Here is a 21,618-nt window from a genome sequence, read left to right on the forward strand (position 1 = left end):
CCCTAAAAGCATAATCTATAAAAGAACAAATGGGACTTTGTGAGTTTTTAAAATTTAAAGTATTTCAAAAGACATTGATAGTGGAATGAAAAATTAAGCCATAAAATATCTGAACATCTTTCTGAAGCATATAGCTGATAAAGAACTTTGATCCAGGGTATATATAAATTTGGACTGTAGAAGCTCTAAAACTAAACAACCCAATGTAATAAATTGGCAGAAGTACTTGATAGTTGAGCAAAAACGTATGGCAAATAAGCACATGAAAAAGATGCTCAAGTATTAATCATTAGAGAAATGTAGGTTAAAACTTAAGTGAGGTAACATTACCCCTTATTACAATGCTAAAATTTAAAAGATTGAAAAGATTTAAAAGTATTGGAAAGGATGTGGATGAACCATAGCTCATATACTGTTGGAAATGTAAACTTGTAGAACTACTTGGGCAAATAATCAGGCCATTTCTTAAAATTCAGACATCTATGAAATGATGCAGCTGTTTGTCTCTTAGGCATTTATGCATGAGAAATGAAGGCATATGTTCACTTAAAAAAAAACTAAAGAAATAAGATGAATGTTCATAGTAGCTTTTTTTGTAATACCCAAAGCCCAAAATAATCTAGATGTCTACTAGCAGCTGAATAGATAAATACATTGTAGTTTTGGCATTGTATTCCATTGTATATCATGAAATACCACTCAGCCCTAGAGAATAATCTATTTTCCGCCCAACATGGGGCTTGAACTCGTGACCTCAGGATCAAGAAGAGTCTCATGCTCTACCAGCTGAACCAGCCAGACTTGCCTAGAGTAAGCTACTGATATATGTAGTAGCAGGGATAAATCTCCAAATAATTATGCTGTGTGAAAAAAGTGGGAAAAAGGAGTATGATTCCATTTATATAAAATGCAAGGAGACGCAAACTAAAGCAGTTTGGATATGGGTGTGGGGAAGTGCAAGGGGGACATGGTTGCGAAGAGTAAAAGGAAATTTGGGGGTGAGGGATATGTATACTTTTAGTATTTCTTAGAGAAGATTTCATGGATGTGTGCATATATCAAAAATTGTATGCCTTAAATACATGCAGCTTATTGTATGTGAATAAATCTCAAAAGGGCTCTTTAAAAAGAAAAAGCCCATAGACAGTTTAAAATGGAATACTATCAAATATTAGTGCAGTGCAAAAGAAAAACACCACCAAAAACACTGGGTAGTTTAAAAAATAGATGTTAAACTAATCTCTTAACACAAAACTAATGTGTAAAAGTAAACTGGCAAAAAACCCCAAAACCTTATTCTAGTGTAGTAATCACTAGCTATATGAAGCCATGAGCACTTGAAATGTGCTATTCCCAGTTGAGATGTATGTCTGGTGCATGTGTGTTTCAAAGATGTAGTAATCAGAAGTAGTAAGAATGCAAAATACTTCATTTTTTAAAATATTGATTATATGTTGATACGGTAGTATTTCAGATATATTGAACTGAAATATATTATTAAAATTAATTTTATTCCTTTTTACTTTTTGATGTGGTTAATAGAATATTTAAGATTATGTGATTTGCTGAACATTTCTTTCAGACATTACTGATCTAAGAAGTTCAGTTAAAGGCGGAGATTGTCAGACTGGATTGTCAGACTGGTGCTAACTGTAGTACCTATTACTAGAGTCAGACTGAGGTAGAAAGACACAGAATGAAAGTAAAAAGGGTGAAAAGTAATTATCTGTGCAAACAACAAGCACAAGAAAGTTGAGATTATTTTAACTTCAGTCAGTAGAATTCAAGACCAGGAGTATTACCAGATACTAAAAAAGCATCTTTTGTGTGTTTAAAAGGGTTAATATATTGGAAAACGTTTGTATACTGTAATAACAGAACTTTAGCATTCATTAAATATATAAAGCCAAGGAGAAAAATCTATAATCATTGTTGGATATTTTAAAATTAGTTGATTTAACAGTAATTGATAGGACAATTAGATCTTTAAAATAGGTACATAGAGAGTTTGAACAGTGTTGTCCTTTAGCTGGACTTAACTCATATTCAGGAAACTGTACCTTGACTTCAGAATAACTTTTCAAGTGTACATAGCACTGTGATAGACTGACTATATTTTAGGACATAAAATAAACTCAATAGATTTCAAATGGCTGAGAACTCATGTAGTATCTGATTATAATGAAATTTAAGTAGGAATCAAAAACAGAGATCTGAGAAATTACCAAATAATTTAGAAATTGAACTATGTAATTCTGAACAATACATGAATTAAGAAAGGATAAGGGTATCTTTCTGACTGAATAAAAGTGAAAATATATCAAAATTTGTTGGCTATAATGCAAGAAAGTACATGGGGGGAAAATATGTCTACACCTATATACTTATATTAGAAAAGGCTTATATTAGGCAAGAAGTTTAATAATCCTCTATCAAAACTATAATACTGATATCAGGAATGAAAGTAGAGGTACCAGTACAGATCCTACAGAATATTAATAGGGAAATAAGGCAGTATTACAAGCAGCAACAATGCCAATAAATTCAGCAACTTAGGTGAAATAGACAAAATCCTTTAGAAACCGAATTTATCAAAAGTGATATAAACTCCATAATAAATACAGATTAGCTCTGTGTCTGTTATGAAAATGGAACTTAAAATTTCTCCATGAAGATTACTGCAGGCATAGGTGATTTCAGTCAGGTTATGAAGCTTCAAAGTATACTTTTTCTTCAGTTTACTTTTTCAGAAAATAGAGAAGCAGGGAATACTGCAAATTCTACTTTATGATGCTGCTATAACTGATGCCAAAATCTAACAAAGAAGATGTAAGGAGTCAAGGTTTCAAACGAATATATTTTATTAACATAAATGCAGACATTCTTTTTTTTTTAAATTTTAAAATTTTTTTAACGTATAATGTTTATTAGCCGTGGGGGTATAGGTCTGTGAATCTCCAGGTTTACACACTTCACAGTACTCGCCATAACACATACCCTTCCCAATGTCCATAACCCCACCACCCTCAAGTGCAGACGTTCTTTTTTTTTTTTTTTTTTTTTTTGGTAATTTAATTTCTTTTCGGTGTAGCAGAATTCATTGTTTATGCACCATACCCAGTGCTCAATGCATTATGTGCCCTCCATAATACCCACCACCAGGCTCCCCCAACCTCCCACTCCCCACCCCTTCAAAACCATCAGATTGTTTTTCAGAGTCCATAGTCTCTCATGGGTTCATCTCCTCCTCCAATTTCTCTCAACTCCCTTCTCTCCATCTCCCCATGTCCTCCATGTTATTTCTTATGCTCCACAAATAAGTGAAACCATATGATAATTGGTTTTCTCTGCTTGACTTATTTCACTCAGCATAATCTCTTCCAGTCCCCTCTATGTTGATACAAAAGTTGGGTATTCATCCTTTCTGATAGAGGCATAATACTCCATAGTGTATAGTGTATATGGACCACATCTTCCTTATACATTCATCCGTTGAAGGGCATCTTGGTTCCCTCCACAGTTTGGCCACCGTGGCCATAAATGCAGACATTCTTAACAAAATGTTAGCAGATCACATCCAGCAATATGTAAATAGTAACTCGATAATTATTAATTGAGGCTTACTGGAGGATTGTAAATTTTAACATTTGCAAGTGAACTCAGTATAATTTATCACAATGATAGAATGAAGAAGAAAATTTCATGTCAATAGAAAGAGAAAAAGCATTTGATAAATACAATATTCATTCATGATACAAATCTCAGAAAACTAGCAAGATAAGGGAACTTCCACAAGGCGAATAAAGGTCTAATAAGAGCCTAAAACAAATTCCATTCTTTAATAGTGAAATACTGAATGTTTTTTTCTTGAATTAAATGGGAATGAAGTAAGGATTTCTGTGTTCACAATTTTTCCAGCTTTTTGTATACATAAGTGCATGTAGAATAAAAACCATAAGTCTTAAAAAGGTAGAAATCAAACTATCTTATTCATAGTCAGCATTTTGTTTTTATTTTGAAACTGAGTTTAATTTTATTATATTTATTATATTTGTTTATTAATTACAGAGAAGTGTGTTTCTGGCAATTCACAATACTGCATATGATATTTGGTTACTATTTTTAAATATCTGACTTTGTATTAACTTGCGATTCAACTGTTTGCTATGTAATTTTTTAAAAATTTAAATTCAACTAATTTAACATAAAGTGTAGTATTGGTTTCAGAATTTAATGATTCATCACTTACATATAACACCCAGTGCTCATCCCCATAAGTGTCCTCTTTAATATTCATCACCCATTTATCCCATCCCTCTACTCTTTTCCCTTCTAGCAACCCTCAGTTTGTTCTCTTAACTATACACTCTCTCATGGTTTGCCTTCCTGTTTTATCTTATTTTATTTTTCCTTCCCTTCCCCTTGTTCATCTGTTTCATTTCTTAAATTCCACATATGAGTGAAATCACATATTTGTCTTTCTCTGACTTACTTTTCTTAGCATAATACACTCCAGTCCATTCATGTTGTGCCAGCATGATTTTTAAAATAAAAAACCCAAAGGAATCTACAAAGTAATTCATAGAACTGATCACTGAATTTAGAAGGGTTACATAATACAAGTTCATTATACAAAAATAGTTTCCTGATATTATTAGCTAATTATTGGAAAATGAAAATTTTAAAATGCTTTTACAAAAATATGAGAAAGACAAAATATTAAGGAATAAATTTGACAAATAATGTGGGAGACATTAATACCAGTAACTATACAAGACATGGCAGAGAGATATTAGAGACCTAAATGAGAAAGAAACCATGTTCATGAATCAGAAAACTCAATGTTAAAATGCCATTTTCTCCTAAATTGAATGGAATTGAATCTTCAAGTCAGTCAAGCTCAACAGGCTTTTAAATTGAAATTGACAAGTGGATTCTAAAATTTATGTGGAAATAAAAAAGAATGTAGATGAACTAAATAAAACCATTTCCAAAAGAAAAAAGTCAACACGATCTAATTTCAGGATTCACAGTAAACTTGTAGTAATCAAACAGTTTAGTATTAGCAAGGTGAGTATTTACAGAATAGTGTGCAGAAGTAAACACCTACATTTAAGGTCCACTGATTACTTACAAAGGTGTCTTGGTCATTCAGTTGGAGAAATGGTGCCAGAAAACAGTTGGAAACACATATGAAAAAAAGAAACTCAAATTACTTAATACAGTACAGAAATAATAAATGAATATATGCCTAAACCTAAAAAATGAAATGGAAAAGCTTTTTAAAAATAATTATAGAATATATTCACAACTTGAGGTAAAGATTTATTAGGGAAGACACGAAAATCACTACCCATAAAGCAATAGTTTATAAACTCCACATCTTACCTAAATGAAAACCTTTTCATCAGAAGATGTTGTTAAGATAATGAAAAGACAAGTCACAGATTGGGAAAAGATACTAATATTCACATATTAATACTATTTTTGATAAAGGACTTCTCTGCAGAATATATAAATAATTTTCTTTCTTTGAAATAATTCTTTCACATCTATAAATACAAATAGCCTAATTTTTGAAATAGATAAAAGAAGGTATATGACTGGCTAATGAGCACATGAAAATACGTACTAGTCATCAAGAAAAAACAAGTTATAATTGCTATGAGGTATCTTGTCACACCAACTAGAATTTTGGCTAAAGTTAAACAGATTGGCAACATAAATGATGCAGATATATAGCAAATGGAACAATTCACCATGGCTGGTAAAAGTGTAGAATAGTTTGGAAAACAGCTTGTCAGTATCTTATAAAGTTAAACATAAACATGGCCTATCACCCAGTACTTCTACATCTAGGTTTTTACCCAATGAAGGAGACTTGTACAATATGTATATAAAAAACTTTATTCATGATGGTCCCAAACTTGAAATTACCAAATGTCTGTGACACAGAATAGGAAAATGGGTCAATGATTTGTGGTATAATCATATAGTAGAGTACTAATTAGTAACAAAAGAATGACTATTAACAAATACAAAAACATGAGTGAATATTAAGACAGTATATGAAGCACAAGAAGCCAGACAGAAAACAAATCATTGAAATGAATCTGTGATTCCATTTTTATAAAGTTTAATAAAGAACAGATAATCCATTTTAAGTATAAATGTTGCCTATGGGTTTTGGGATTAACAAGAAGTACAAGGGAATTCTCTGCAGTATTGGACATGTTCCGTATCAGTTAACTAAGTTGTGCAATCCAAAATTTGTTTGAAACAGTAGACTATCTCTGGGAATCATCAACTACCCTTCGTTTTTTGTTTTTTGGTATTTTTTTGGCTGGAATGTGAAATATGAGAGGGGGGAATGACTGAAGTTGAGTCCAGATAGGGGTTTGGATATAGGATTTGATTTGTTGAGGACTTTAAACTTTACCAATTTACATTTTAAAAAGGATTTTTCTTCCATTTGTATTTCATGTGTGTGTGTGTGGGGGGGGGTCACTGCTGTACATAGGGCAGTTAAGCACTTTTACAATAATCTGCTCCAGAGATATTAAGGTGTCCTCAGTTTTATGTTCTTATAATATGGAGGAAATGATGTATCAAGAAATTAGAACTTTTGAGTTATTTGGAAATAGACTAGTTTCGGAGAAGTATTAGTTTGGGCTTAGACTTGATGGATTGATGGATGATAGTTCCATTAACAAAGGGAAGATAGTGGAAAAGGGGATTTGTTTTTGGTGGAAAGAATTGTCTGTTAAAAGCATGTTTAGGAATGATACTTAATGTATTTTATGACCAAAAAATGAATTGATTCTTGGAATGATGGAATAATATTCCTTAAAGCCTTGTTTTTCCCCTTATCATAAAAAGATGAGAATCTGTTTATGTTCTCAGAGTCTGATTTGAATATTCTTGCATATAAGAGCAAATGGCAAAAAAGACCTTTAAGAACTAGTGATTACACTTGCCTCGAAAAATATGCTATGTCATCTAAGTGTCTCAAAAAAGGTACTTTTATAGACCATATTATAAAGAAACTTATATGGTTATCAGACACAGAACAGCATTTCATTGTTATATTCCAGATTTATCCAAAATATTTCCTCAAATTTACCTTACTGTAGAATTTTGTTTCTAAAAAAATCTATCTCAGTGGCCTTTGCGTTATCTGTCTAGACTTTCTTTCTAAATATATACCTACCTGGTTTTTGTGTCATAAAAATAATTTTAGAAGTAACAAAAGTTCATGTCATTAGAACCTTAGTCTCCGGTAAATATCTACTAAGTTAGTATATTAAGATTAAATTGTAAAGCGTTAGTTCCTTCAGAAATAAAAGTGAAACATTAAAAAAGAAAACAACTAGCTCCAGCTAGTACTGAGATTGGACTTCATTGAAAGGAGTTTGTAACAATTTGTTAGTGGGAAGGAGCCTTGGCAACTGTAAAATTTTTGAGTCCTTTCTTTATAGCTGTGGATATGGAATATTCCTTTAAGTTAAGTAATATATATTTCTGCCAGTGCTGCTAATTATTATTCTATAATAGCAGGATTTATTATTGCTGAAAGTGTGACATTTTGCTTTATGTGAAAGAACTGAAATCATTCCTCAGATTCTGATATATGGTACTCAAAACTCTGGGGTTTTCATTTTAACTTCTATGTGAAGACATTTTTATGTAATGTCATTTCATTTTGTTATAATGGTTTGAGAGTATTTCAGCACATGAGACTTCTAGTTTAGTCTAGGTGTCTATTTTTTCTAGCTCACGCGTAAGGTGCTTTTGGCAAGTGGGCTGTGCAGCTTCTTAAAAATGCAGTTACAGCCAGTTTTTACAGTAAACCTAAGATTTTTTTGTGTGGTGGCTGTTAGTCTTAACTAAACAGCTAGCAGAATAACTGAAATCTCTCTCTGAATATACCTGCATTTCTAGTTAACCTTTTTTTTTTTTTTAATTTCTCCTTTCCCAAATAGGAAAGTAAAGTGTACAGACATTCATTTTTCATAACTTACATTCTTTTGATTTTTTAAATTTTTTCTAAAGTCAACAGCTTCTATAACGTTATGCTTTTCCCTGAAGTCTAACTTAAAACTGCTTGGAATTGAAACTGTTTTTCTTCTCAGTTTCGCGTTTGATAATGGACACTACCAGTGCTCTTTATTAATGCTTGAGTGTGTGAAAGACTTAAGAGATTGAGAATGTACTTATATTTTGTTAGTTTCCACTATATAAATAAGTAGAAGTGTAAAGTTTTGAAATGTATTTCAGTTTGATAAATAGTTGGAAGCATAGAATTAGAATATTGGTGAATGAGTGGGACTAAAATAATAGATTTACAAATTAAATGAGAAGGTGGGTTTTGAGACAGAAGAGCTGGAGTGTTCACATGAGCAAGTAAAGCTAGGACTTGGGGGCCAAAATGGCTTGAGGAAATCGCAACTATTACTGGGAATGAGTACATAAGCAGAGGGTTTGAAGCAGCTGTAAAATGAATCAGGGAAGTAAGAAAACAAGAAATGAATTGTTAAGGATGTTGTGAGAACGGAGAGATTGGTAAGTGTAAGAGGGCTCACAATATTTTGATCCTGGATGGATTTAACAAATGATAAATTAGTGAGTGAGACCATTTTTTATGTCAAAACTGTAGGTAAATCCCACTGAAGAGCAAAGGTCAGTCAAAGAAAGAATAGACTGATAAGAGGTGAAGATGTTCACTATAGAATTGAGGTAGAAAACCACTTGGGAAGTATTCAAATAGAAATAGTTCTTTTTTTTTTAACATATTATTTTGAATTTAGGAAGAACATCTTAAGCAAAAAGCTTTAAGAAGGCTGAATAACATGGGAAATGTTGTGATTAGAGTTTCTATAATTTATATACAACCTATATGCATGAATAAAAGCATTACTACATTGTTGTTGCTTTGGTTCTTCAAAATCATTTCAATTATTACTGGTTTTACATTCACATACCAAAAGTTTGTGGGTTTACCTGGGGAGTGGAAGGAAAAAGATCATGGAAAGAAGTCCAAGTTATTGTACTTTGTCTTCTGAGAGATCACAGATCTATAACCCAGAGACACCCTGACTTCCTTAATTCTCTGATAGCCTAATAAATGGCCTATGTGTTTAATGAACTAATACAGGCTATATATTTTCTTGTGTCCTTTTTCTTTTCCAGGTATGGAGTGTTTTTCTTTTTTTAATTTTTAAATTTTTATTTATTTTTTTATAAACATAGAATGTATTTTTATCCCCAGGGGTACAGTCTGTGAATCGCCAGCAGGTTTAAATACTTCACAGCATGGAGTGTTTTTATATATGGAAATATGCTTAGTCATATGATTAAAAAGTCCACATTCCCTCATTTTATGTTCTTCTTCTTTTTTGGTTTTTATTTATATATTTTTTTATTAGCATATAATGTATTATTTGTTTCAGGGGTACAGGTCTGTGATTCATCAGTCTTACACAATTCACAGCGCTCATCATAGCACATACCCTCCCCAATGTCCATCCCCTAGGCTCCCCATCCCTCCCACCACCCTCCACCCCTGAGATTGAGTCTCTTGCGGTTTGTCTCCCCCTCTGGTTTTGTCTTGTTTCATTTTTCCTTTCTTCCTCTATGCTCCTCTGCCTTGTTTCTCAAATTCCACATTGATGGCTGTGAGATCATATGATGATTGTCATTCTCTGATTGACTTATTTCATTTATCATAATACCCTGTAGTTCCACCCATGTTGTTGCAAATGGCAGGATTTCATTTTTTTGATGGTTGCATAACATTCCTTTTCATCTATCTATCTATCTATCTCACATCTTCTTCATACATTCATCTGTTGATGGATATCTAGGCTTTTTCCATAGTTTGGCTATTGTGGACATTGCTGCTGTAAACATTGGGGTGCACTTGCCCCTTCTGATCACTACATCGTATCTTTGGAGTAAATACCCAGTAGTGCTGGATGAGAGGATAGCTCTATTTTCAACTTTTTCAACTTTTTGAGGAATCTCCTGTTTTTCAGAGTGGCTGCATCAGCTTGCATTCCCACAACAGTATAGGAGGGTTCCCCTTTCTCTGCATCCTCGCCAACATCTGTCATTTCCTGACTTGCTAATTGTAGCCATTTTGACTGGTGTGAGGTGGATCTCATTGTGGTTTTGATTTGTATTTCCATGATGCCGAGTGATGTTGAGCACTTTTTCATGTGTTAGCCATCTGATGTCTTCTTTGGAGAAATGTCTGTTCATTCTTTTGCCCATTTCTTCCTTGGATTATTTGTTCTTTGGGTGTTGAGTTCGATAAGGTCTTTGTAGATTTTGGATACTAGCCCTTTATCTGATATGTCATTTGCAAATATCTTCTCCCATTCTGTTGGTTGTCTTTGGTTTTGTTGACTGTTTCCTTTGCTATGCAAAAGCTTTTTATCTTGATGAAGTCCCAATAGTTCATTTTGCCTTGCTTTCCTTGCCTTTGACGATGTGTCTAGGAAGAAATTGCTATGGCTGAGGTTGAAGAGGTTGCTGCCTGTGTTCTTCTGAAGAATTTTGATGGATTCCTGTTTCACATTTAGGTCTTTCATCCATTGTTTAATCTATTTTTGTGTGTGGTGTAAGGAAGTGGTCCATTTTCATTCTTCTGCATGTGGTTGTCCAATTTTTCCAACACCATTTGTTGAAAAGATTGTCTTTTTTTCACTGGACAATTTTTCCCGCTTTATCAAAGATTAGTTGACCATAGAGTTGAGGGTCCATTTCTGGGCTCTCTGTTCCATTGATCTGTGTGTCTGTTTTTATGCCGGTAACATGCTGTCTGATGATTACAACTTTGTAATAGAGCTTGAAGTCAGTCATTGTGATGCCTGCAGCTTTGGTTTTCTTTTTCAGCCTTTCTGTGGCCATGCAGGGGCTTTTCTGTTTCCATACAAATTTTAGGATTATTTGTTCCATTTTGTAAAAAAAGTTGACAGTACTTTGATAGGGATTGCATTAAATGTGTAGATTGTTCTTGGTAGCATGGACATTTTCACAATATTTGTTCGTCCAATCTGTGAATATGGAACATTTTTCCATTTCTCTGTATCTTCCTCAATTTCTTTCATGAGTATTCTATAGTTTTGTGAGCACAGATTCTTTTCCCCTTCGGTTAGATTTATCCCTAGGTATCTTATGATTTTGGGTGCAATTATATGGGTTCGACTCCCTACTTTCTTTCTTCTGTCTTGTTGGTTTATAGAAATGCAACTGATTTCTGTGCATTGATTTTATATCCTGTCATTTTACTGAATTCTTGTATGAGTCCTAGCAGGTTTGAAGTGGAGAATTTTGGGTTTTCCACGTAATATGTCATATATCATCTGCAAAGAATGTGAGTTTCATGACTTCTTTGCTGATTTGGATGCTTTTTATTTTTTTTTGTTGTCTTGATTACTGAGGCTAGGACTTCTAGTACTGTTGAATAGCAGTGGTGATAGAGGACATCCCTGCCATCTTCCTGACCTTAGAGGAAAAGCTCTTGGTTTTTCTCCATTTATAATTATATTCTCATTATATGGGTTTTTCTTATATGGCTTTTATGATATTGAGGTATGTTCCCTCTAACCCTACACTGTGAAGTTTTAATCAAGAAAGGATGCTATACTTTGTCAAATACTTTTTCTGTATCAATTGAGAGTATCTCATGTTTCTTGTTCTTTTATTAATATATTGTATCATGTTGGTTGATATGTGCATGTTGAACCAACCTAGCAGCCCAGAAATAAATCCCACTTGGTTGTAGTGAACAAACCTTTTAATGTACTGTTGGATCCTATTGGCTAGTATTTTGCTGAGAAATTTTACATCCATGTTCATCAGGGATATTGGTCTGTGCTGCTTTTTGATGGGGTCTTTGTCTGGTTTTGGGATCAAGGGTAATGTTGGCCTCAAAAAACGAGTTTGGAAGTTTTCCTTACATTTCGGTTTTTGGGAACAGTTTCCAGAAAATAGGTATTAATTCTTCTTTAAAAGTTTGGTAGAATTCCCCTGGGAAGCCATCTGGCCCTGGGCTCTCGTTTGTGGGAGATTTTTTAAATTACAGCTTCAATTTCCTTGCTGATTATGGGTCTGTTTAGGTTTTCTGTTTCTGCCTAGCTCAGTTTTGGTAGTTTATATGTTCCTAGGAATGCATTCATTTCTTCCAGATTGTCTAATACGTTGACATATAGTTGCTCATAATAAGTTCTTGTTATTGTTTGTATTTCTTTGGTGTTGTTTGTGATTTCTCCTCTTTCATTCAGGACTTTTTTTGGGGGGGGATCCTTTATTTTTGATAAGTCTGGCTAGGGGTTTATCCATCTTATTAATTATTTCAAAGAATCAGCTCTTAGTTTTGTTGATCATTCTGCTGTTCTTTTGGTTTCTGTCTCGTTGATTTCTGCTCTGATCTTTATTATTTCTATTCTGCTGAGTTTAGGTTTTTTTGCTCTTCTTTCTCCAGCTCCTTTAGGTTTAGGGTTGTATATTTGAGACCTTTCTTGTTTCTTGAGAAAGGCTTGTATTGCTATATACTTTCCTCTTAGAACTGCTTTGGCTGGATCCCAAAGAGTTTGAACAGTTCTGTTTTCATTTGCATTTGTTTCCATGAATTTTTAAAATTCTTTAATTTCCTGGTTGACCCATTCATTCTTCAGTAGGATACTCGTTAGCCTACATGTGTTTGAATTCTTTCCAATTTTCCTCTTGTGATCAAGTTCAAGTTTCAAAGCATTGTGGTCTGAAAATATGCAGGGAATGATCCCAGTCTTTTGGTACTGGTTGAGACCTGATTTGTGACCCAGGATGTGATCTATTCTAGAGAATGTTCCATGTGCACTTGAGAAGAATGTGTATCCTGTTGCTTTGGGATGGAATGTTCTGAATATATCTGTGAAGTCCATCTCGTCCAGTGTGTCATTTAAAGCCTTTATTTCCTTGTTGATCTTTTGCTTGGATGATCTGTCCATTTCAGTGAGGGGTCTGTTAAAGTCCCCTATTATTACTGTTTTATTGTCTATGTGTTTCTTTGATTTTGTTATTAATTGGCTTGTATAATTGGCTGCTCCCATATTGGCGTTAATATTTACAACTGTTAGATCTTCTTGTTGGATAAATCTTTTAAAGTATGATATAGTGTCTTTCCTCATCTCTTATTATTAGAGTCTTTGGCTTAACTAAAATCTAATTGATCTAAGGATTGCCACCCCAGCTTTCTTTTGATGTCCATTAGCATGGTAAATGGTTTTCGACCCCATCACTTGAAATCTAGAGGTCCAAATGAGTCTCTTGCAGACAGCATATTGATAGTTCCTGTTTTTTTTTTTTTTTTTTTTTTAATCCAATCTGATACCCTATGTCTTTTGATTGGGGCATTTAGCCCCATTCACACTCAGGGCAGCTATTGAAAGTTAGGAATTTAGTGCTATTGTATTACCTGTAAGTTGACTATTACTGTATATTGTCTCTGTTCCTTTCTGGTCTATGGTACTTTCAAGCTTTCTCTTTGTTTAGAGGACTACTTTCAATATTTCTTGTAGGGCTGGTTTGGTGATTACAAATTCTTTTAGTTTCTATTTGTCCTGGAAGCTTTTTATATCACTCTTTATTTTCATTGACAGCCTAGCTGGGTATAGTATTCTTGGCTGCATATTTTTCTTGTTCACTACCCTGAATATATCATGCCAGCCCTGTCTGGTCCACCAGGTCTCTAGATAGGTCTGCTGGCATTCTAATGTTTCTATACTTGTAGCTTACAGACCTCTTGTCCCAAGCTGCTTTCAGGATTTTCTCTTTGTCTCTGAGATTTTAAGTTTTACTATTAGATGTCAGGGTGTTGACCTATTTTTTACTGATTTTGAAGGGACGTCTCTGTGCCTTCTGGATTTTGATGCCTGTTGCCCTCCCCAAATTAGGGAGGTTCTCTGCTGTAATTTGCTCCAGTATACCTTCTGTCCCCCTCTCTTCTTCTGGGATACCAATTCTAAAATTTTTACAGTTTTTCTCTTGAATTCTCCCTTCGTGTTCTATTAGTTGTTCATTTCTCTTTTCCTTAACATCTTTATTTCCATCATTTGGTCTTCTTTATCCTAATTCTCTCTCCTGCCTCATTTATCCTAGAAGTTAGAGCCTCCATTTTTTATTATACCTTATTAATAACCTTTTTGATTTCAACTGTGTTAGATTTTATTTCTCCAGAAGGGGATTCTCTAGTTTCTTCTATGCTTTTTTCAAGCCCAGCTAGTATCTTTATAATCGTCATTCTGAACTCTAGTTCCAACATCTTACTAAGTCCATGTTGATTACGTCCCTGGCAGTTGGTACCGCCTCGTTCTTCTTTTTTTTTTTTTTTTAGGTTTTTCCGTTTCGTCATTTTGTCTAGAGAAGAATAGATGAATGAGAGAACAAAATGCTTAAAGGGTAACAGTGACCCCAGAAAAATACACACTTAACCAATAAGAGACCCAACACTTGATGGGGGGGCCACGGAAAGAGAATATGATCAGGCTAGTGAATAGAACAGAGTCTATAGAACAGAGAATAGAACACACTAGATTTGATTTGGGATGTATTTTGGTCTGTTAGAAGAAACTGCCTCCCAAATTTAAAAGAAAGAAAAATGTATGTGTGTGTATATGTATATGTGTGTGTGTGTATATACACACACATAGATAAACAAAAATAAGGGTAAATATAATGAAGGGATGGAATATGACTATAAAAATGAAAACTAGAAAAGATTTAAAAAAAAGAATTGGTAAGATAAAAAGTTGGTTGAACAAAGAAAGGAAAAATTTAATAATAAAAAAAGAGAATGTGATCAGACAGGTAAATAGAACAAAGCCATACACTAGACTTAGGGTATATTTTGGTCTGTTAGAAGAAACTGTATCCTAAAATTTTAAAGAAAGAAGAACTTATATACAAAAAAATAAGGTTAAATACAGCAAAGGGATAGAATATGATTTCCAGAAAGTGGTCGCTTTTCTGTTCATAATTGCTGCTTTTCTTTTCTTTGATCTCCTGTTGAGTTCGTAGGTGCTTAGAATGGTTTGATAACTCTCTAGCTAAATTCCCGGGACCAGATGAAATCTAGGTCTCTAACTCTTCCACCATCTTGCTAGCCCTCCCCTCATTTCATGTTCTTATATTCTCATCTGAAATGAAAATTTTCACAATATTTACACTAAAATAAAAATTTTTATTAGCCACCCCTTCTAAAAATAGTCACCAACTGAGGGAATAACAGAGTATGAAGAGAATGTAGGTTTTGATGTTACATGATCTTTGGGAGAAAAGTATAAATCTTTGTTGGCAGTTGTATCTAATGTGATATTTGTTTTGGAGATCCTCCTGTAGTATAGTGTACTAGTTAGTCTATCTCTACCAATAGACTGTAAGAGAACATTGGGGATCTTACTAATTATCTTGTTCACTGCTGTACCCCCAGAGCCTCAAACAGTGCTAAACACGTTCTTGATACTAATTAACTTTTCTGTTTATGATTTACTTATTTTTAGAGCATGCACACTCCAATCGTGGGGAATGGCAGAGGTAGAGGGAGAGAGAGGATCTTAAGAGTAGGCTCCACACCTAGTGCAGAGCCTAATCTGGGGCAGGATCTTATGACCTGAGCTGAAATCAAGAGTCAGACGCTTAACTGACTGAGCCTCGCAGGTGCCCCAATACTCAGTAACTCATAAGGAATCAGTGTGTGAATGAACTTCAAAGACACTTAGAAATCAAATTGATCTTGGAATTTTATAGATGTTGTTGTATATATACATACATACACACAACGCGCGCACACACACACACAGAGCACACATAGGTTTATGGGTAGTTTTGATTTGGGGAGTACCATGAAGTACGTAAAGTTACACACAAGTGGAGTGTACATGTATTTTCTCAACTTATTAAGTGTCCTTTGTTTTAGTTTCAGAAACATCTTTTAGTCCATAGACCATTTGGAACCACTGATATGGGATAGTGGATAGACTGCAAGTTCTTCAAATGGTTTTACATAAAACATCACCTATTCTATTGTGTCTTTAGTAGGACTTTTATTTTTGGTGAGGCTTTGGAATCAAGGCAGATAACTAATTTTTTGATTAAAATGTATCAGTTTACTTTAAGGTCAGAGTAACAGAAAAAGTTAATCAAGTCCATGAGTGTTTTATAGAATATAGATGTTGATAGTGACAAAATATTTAGGTAGATTAAGTGGTATTATGAATAAATTAGGAGAGGCTCATTGTAGGTAAGCCTGTGGATTGACTGCATAATTATTTTTATAGCATTGCCTTCTTTGTTCCCAGGTTTGAGTATATTTTCTAAATTGAACCATTTATAATTTTCCCAGGTAAAATTACAATCTCCTTAATTTTTGCCAGGTCAGAAGTTTAACTTATTTTTTTCCATTTTTGTTAGTCGGTAATAAAATGATTAAATTATAAGATAATTGTGTTCTTTAGCCATTGGACAATTTCTTTATAAAATTGCATTTTAATATTTTTACTTCTCATTTGTTACTCTGTGACAGTAACAGAAACTGTTCTGTTCAGAAACATTTACCCAATAGTTATCTTAATTGATAATGTAATCTTATTTAATAGTAATTGGTGAATATGATTTTCTCTATTTCTTTGGAAGCCTGGCTTTTGAATTTTTAGGAAATATTCAGGTTTACTCAGCTATGTTCTTAAGTTCTTTTTTAAACTTTGTTTTGTGTGGGTTTTTAATGCAAATGAGGAAAATTAATAACTTTTTAAAATGTCTTTCAGCCAATGGTAATGATAGCAAAAAATTTAAAGGAGAAGATAAAATGGATGGTGCTCCTTCTCGTGTACTTCATATTCGAAAATTACCTGGTGAAGTGACAGAAACTGAAGTTATTGCTTTAGGTTTGCCTTTTGGTAAGGTGACCAATATCCTTATGCTGAAAGGAAAAAATCAGGTAATGCTTCTTTCAGGTCCTGTAAAATGTTAAGCCCCAAACTACCCCGTATGAGGGAATTAGCTAATTCCTAATAAAAGAATAGAATATAGTAGGTCTTAACTTTTCTAAAAGAACATAACAGAAGTCTTATTTTGACCTTTCCTGGTAATGCTATTTGAGAAACTAATTCTAGGGAGCCAAAATGAGCCAGTGTAGTTTTCACATTTTGCCTTTTGAATTCACTTTTGGATTGTTATAATGAGATTGTGAAAAATACAAATGAAGGATTTCTTTTATTGTGGCTCTACTTCGTAATAACACAAACTAGTGGGGGCATTAGTAGCATCTTATCCTTTAAGTTTATCAGATGGAAATATTTATCTGCTAGCATTAGAAGAAAATAGTCACTAATCCTAGGTATTCTTCATTGAATAAATGTACCTGTGGCAGAAAGATGCAGACATATTAAAAATGAGAGTTGGTTTTAAAATTTCTAGTGATACCATTTAAAAGAAATTATGAAATTCAACATTCATTTAAATATAATTAATGTCACTAATCTTATATTTAATTTTTAATTTTTTCCCTTTTCTGAGTTATACTGCTTTAAAAATGACTTTGAAATCCCTTTTTGTGTTCTCTAGTATCGGAATGGTAAAATTCTGATACTGAAAATGTTTGGATTTTATTTTCTCTAGCTTTTGTTTGGTCACATTTGTGGTGTATGGAAAATAAAGATAACTAAAGATAACTTATTTGGGTGTCTAAATGTAACTGGGAAGGTTATACTCTCGATACTGATTTTTCTCATTAGCTGAATAGATTACACAGGTATTGAGGTTTACTTGAATATAATTCATGGTATTCCAATTTTTGCCCTTTATTTTACAGGCATTTTTGGAACTAGCAACAGAGGAAGCAGCTATTACTATGGTTAATTACTATTCTGCTGTGACACCTCATCTCCGTAACCAACCAATTTATATCCAGTACTCCAATCACAAAGAACTAAAAACAGATAATACATTAAACCAAGTAAGTATGTGTAGGTACATAAATAAAATGGACATATTAAGAATCTCAAACTTATAACAGAAAGATGTAATTATGGGTATTTTCTTATTATTTTTAAGATATTCTCTTGCAGTATGTCCCTAAATATTAAATATTATGTTAATTTACAAAAAGTATGTACAGTCTATTATTTTCATGTTCTAAATGTTCCTGGTGAATTAGTTAAATATTTTTTCAAAGTCTTAAGGTTCTAGTCAGAATGTTCATTTTCATGTTGCAAGTTTAGATTGCTGTATAGAAACTGTTCATGAGATTGGGCTCACTATTAACATAAACTGTAGAACTCTGCTGCTTAGACTTTTATTAAAGAATGATGTTTAATGCCTTTAGTTATTTTTATAACTTTTTATAGGACTTGGGTTTCTCATGGAAATATTTTTATTGAAGATCTGTTAATGGTTTTCCTTGGGGAGGGAATGTAAGAATTGAGAGTATATGAATATATTGATGTATTTCTTAAAAATGTGATGTAGAAGATACTAATTACTTAAAATCAATATTTAAAAAAAGTAATATAGGAATGGGTTTATACCTAAATACAGAGCATCACAGGGAAGGAAAAACTAGCTCTTTTAATATAGTTTTTAGCTAATTATATCTTTTCTATTTCAGTAAAATCTAAACTATGTCTTACTCTTTGTCTTACAGAAAATGTAATGGACTAATAATTCCTCATAGATTTTTAACCATCATAAAAAGTGACCTTTCAAGATCATTTTGATAGTTTATATGTAAATAAGCATTTAAAACTTTCTGTCTGAAGATAAGACTAAATTTTCTGCTGTTTTTTTCTTTGTTTTAATTTGGTATTAATTTTTATTACTTTTGAACCAGAAATTGTATTTCCAAAAATTTACATTGGAAATATTCTGAAAGAAAATACTCTGTTTTCATTTTACTTAGAATTTAAAATGGTATCAATTTTATTTTACATATTAGTATTTTTAGTAAAGTAATTCATGAAGGCATTCTCATTTTAAAAGCTTCCAATGCAAGGAACATGAAAAAGATAAATATAAGGCATCTTTATTTATGATCTTAAATAGGATAAACAGTGAAAGCCCCATGAAGAAGGGACATTTGAATAACAAACTTAAAAGTGGTTAGAAGTAAATGTACTTATTCTGGTCTAGGTTATTCCAGGTAGATATAGGGAACAATCAATGCGAAGTTGCTTCTGTTGGGGGGGAAAAAAAAGAACGTGGTTTTGCAACCATACATTTAGTTTTCAGAAGCCCTTTAATCTTTTCTGATCTTTTTTTTGGTTGCAGTTCATCATGTTTTATGATTTCATAGTTCTTTAAGGATTTGAATTAACAGTGCTTTGTTTTATTATTTATTTATTAGTTTAAAAAAAAAAACATACTTTTTTTTAAAAAAAAGATTTTATTTATTTATTTGAGAGGGAGAAGGCGGAGAGGGGGGGCGGGTGTGCAGAGGGAGATGCAGACTCCCCGTTGAGCCAGGAGCCTGATTCCAAGCTCAATCCCAGGACCACTGAGATCATGACCTGAGCTACCCAGGTGCCCCTAATTAACAGTATTAAAAAAAATACTTCACTATGTGTCAATTACTGAATTTCCTTCACTGTTAGCTGTTATGTTTATCATGTATCCATCTTTCTGCCCCTCCTCCCCCAGTAGTCTATTCATATTTCAGAATTAGGTTTTACTGGTTATACTGGTATACTTTCCTTCAGATTAAGTAATGAGTTTGGATACTAAACTGGGATTCCCCAGAAAGGCCTGGGCCAATAGAACTCTCTTTAGAATTCCTCTTTCTTTAAGGGAGCATTTTGTTATTTTTGTTTTTTAATGGTTAAAAGAGAGAGAGATGATGGGGGAGGGGAGGAAGAGGAGTTTAATTATTTGTTCATTAGGCTGACTTTACTTTAACCCTTTTATTCCCCCCCCACCCTCTGTAACTCTCCCAGTTTCTCTGCCATGAGCCAGGTACCACCTGTTTATAATTCAAGTATTCTACTAGTATGATTCATGTGGCTGTCATTGCAAACCCTGTTTGCTATGTGTTCACTATGTCTTCTGTGTGATTCGTTTCTATTAATTTTGTGTATTCCAGGAATTTGATGAAAGTGTTCTCAGCCAATGATGACGTTCTCTCTATTCAGTATTTGGGTTTATTCCATTTTGTATTGATTTACAGGCATTTTTTATTAAGTTTTAAAATTCCAGTATAGTTAATATATGGTGTTACACTAGTTTTAGGTGTACAGTATAGTGGTTCAACAGTTTTATACATTACTCATTGCTCATCATGATCAGTGTACTCTTTCATCCCCATCACTTCATTTTTAGGCATTTTCATGGGCATTCATAATAGAGGCAAATGAATATGAGTCAACAATGAATTCTTCTGTGATCATTCATCAGATTACTAAGTCTTTTCAGTATACTCTTTTTAAATGTCTGCCTAGTTTTCATCATCTTTCTTGTTACTTGAATAGCTCAAACACACTCAGTCGCCTCTTGGCTGTATTGTTGTAATAGCTCTCTTACTGATCTACTTTTTTACTTTCCCCTCTTGAATTCTTTCTCCCTAGTACCTCCCTTCTCTTCCTTTCCTTCCCCCCTTTCTCATTTTCTCTCTCCCTGTCTAACAAATCTGACTTCGGTTACTATCCTGCAGCAGATTCTTTTCATGTTCATGATAAAGGGCCTCAGAAGAGGTGGCTACTATTTCTGTTTTATTTGCTATATATTTGCCTATGCTTCTACCCAAAAGTAATTGTAAACCTTGCATGCTTTCTCTTATTTCCAACCACTGTGTTTCTGTGATGTTACTTTGCCTGGAATATTATGGCCTGCCTGCTTTTGTATTAGTTTTCCAACACACACTTCACATGACCAGTTGCTACACATCTTCACATCTCACCTTAGTTTCCTCCAGAAGGCTATCTTTTGATCTATAAAAAGTGGTTTAGGTTTGCAGTAAAAAACTTCAACGCAAATTAAAATCACAGTGAGATACTACCATGTATCATCAGATCGATGAGAATAGTGATGCCGAGTTTTGGTAACAAGATAGAGAAGCTAGAACTTTCGTATATACGTGTGGGAATGTAAGTTCGTAGAATCATGTTTAAAAACTTGACATATTTAGTGAAGGTGAGCATATACATGTATTCTTTGACTCAGTAAATCTACTCCTAGTTACATACCTGAGAAAACACATTGTATGTACATCAAAAGATCTGTATGAGAAAATTCATGGAACACTAATGCAAAGATAGAAATGATTCATATGTTCAGCAGCGGAATATGCTGTGGCATATTTATTCATTGGAATTTGTTAGAATACAAAAAAATGACCAAGCTGCTGGTACCTGCAAAACATGGATGCACATCATGAAAGTAATATTTACTGAAAGAAGCCAATCCCCCCCAAAAAAGCAAAAAACAAAAATGCCAAAACTAAGTAGAACACATCATATGTATTCTATGATACAATTTATATAACTGAGAGAAAACATGAATGTAGCTTTTGGAACTTTGATAATGTTCTGTTTTTCATCTAGTCATTTCATAGATCCAACTTGTGATGTTTTATTGAGCTTATACACTTCT

At 33.3% G+C, this 21,618-nt stretch overlaps 1 protein-coding gene across 4 annotated transcripts in view; it reads left to right on the forward strand.

The window, feature by feature from the left end:
- Window positions 1–21,618, forward strand: part of PTBP2 (polypyrimidine tract binding protein 2) — an 83,755-nt gene that overhangs the window by 28,227 nt on the left and 33,910 nt on the right. For all 4 annotated transcript variants that reach the window (XM_044238738.1, XM_044238735.1, XM_044238736.1 and 1 more), the window contains exons 4-5: window positions 16,806–16,978; window positions 17,852–17,995. In XM_044238738.1, the coding sequence (XP_044094673.1) occupies window positions 16,806–16,978; window positions 17,852–17,995 (317 nt within the window). The remainder of the gene's footprint in view (window positions 1–16,805; window positions 16,979–17,851; window positions 17,996–21,618) is intronic.

The sequence above is a fragment of the Neovison vison genome, chromosome 2, assembly GCF_020171115.1.
Source record: "Neovison vison isolate M4711 chromosome 2, ASM_NN_V1, whole genome shotgun sequence".
Classification (NCBI taxonomy): Eukaryota; Metazoa; Chordata; class Mammalia; order Carnivora; family Mustelidae; genus Neogale; species Neogale vison.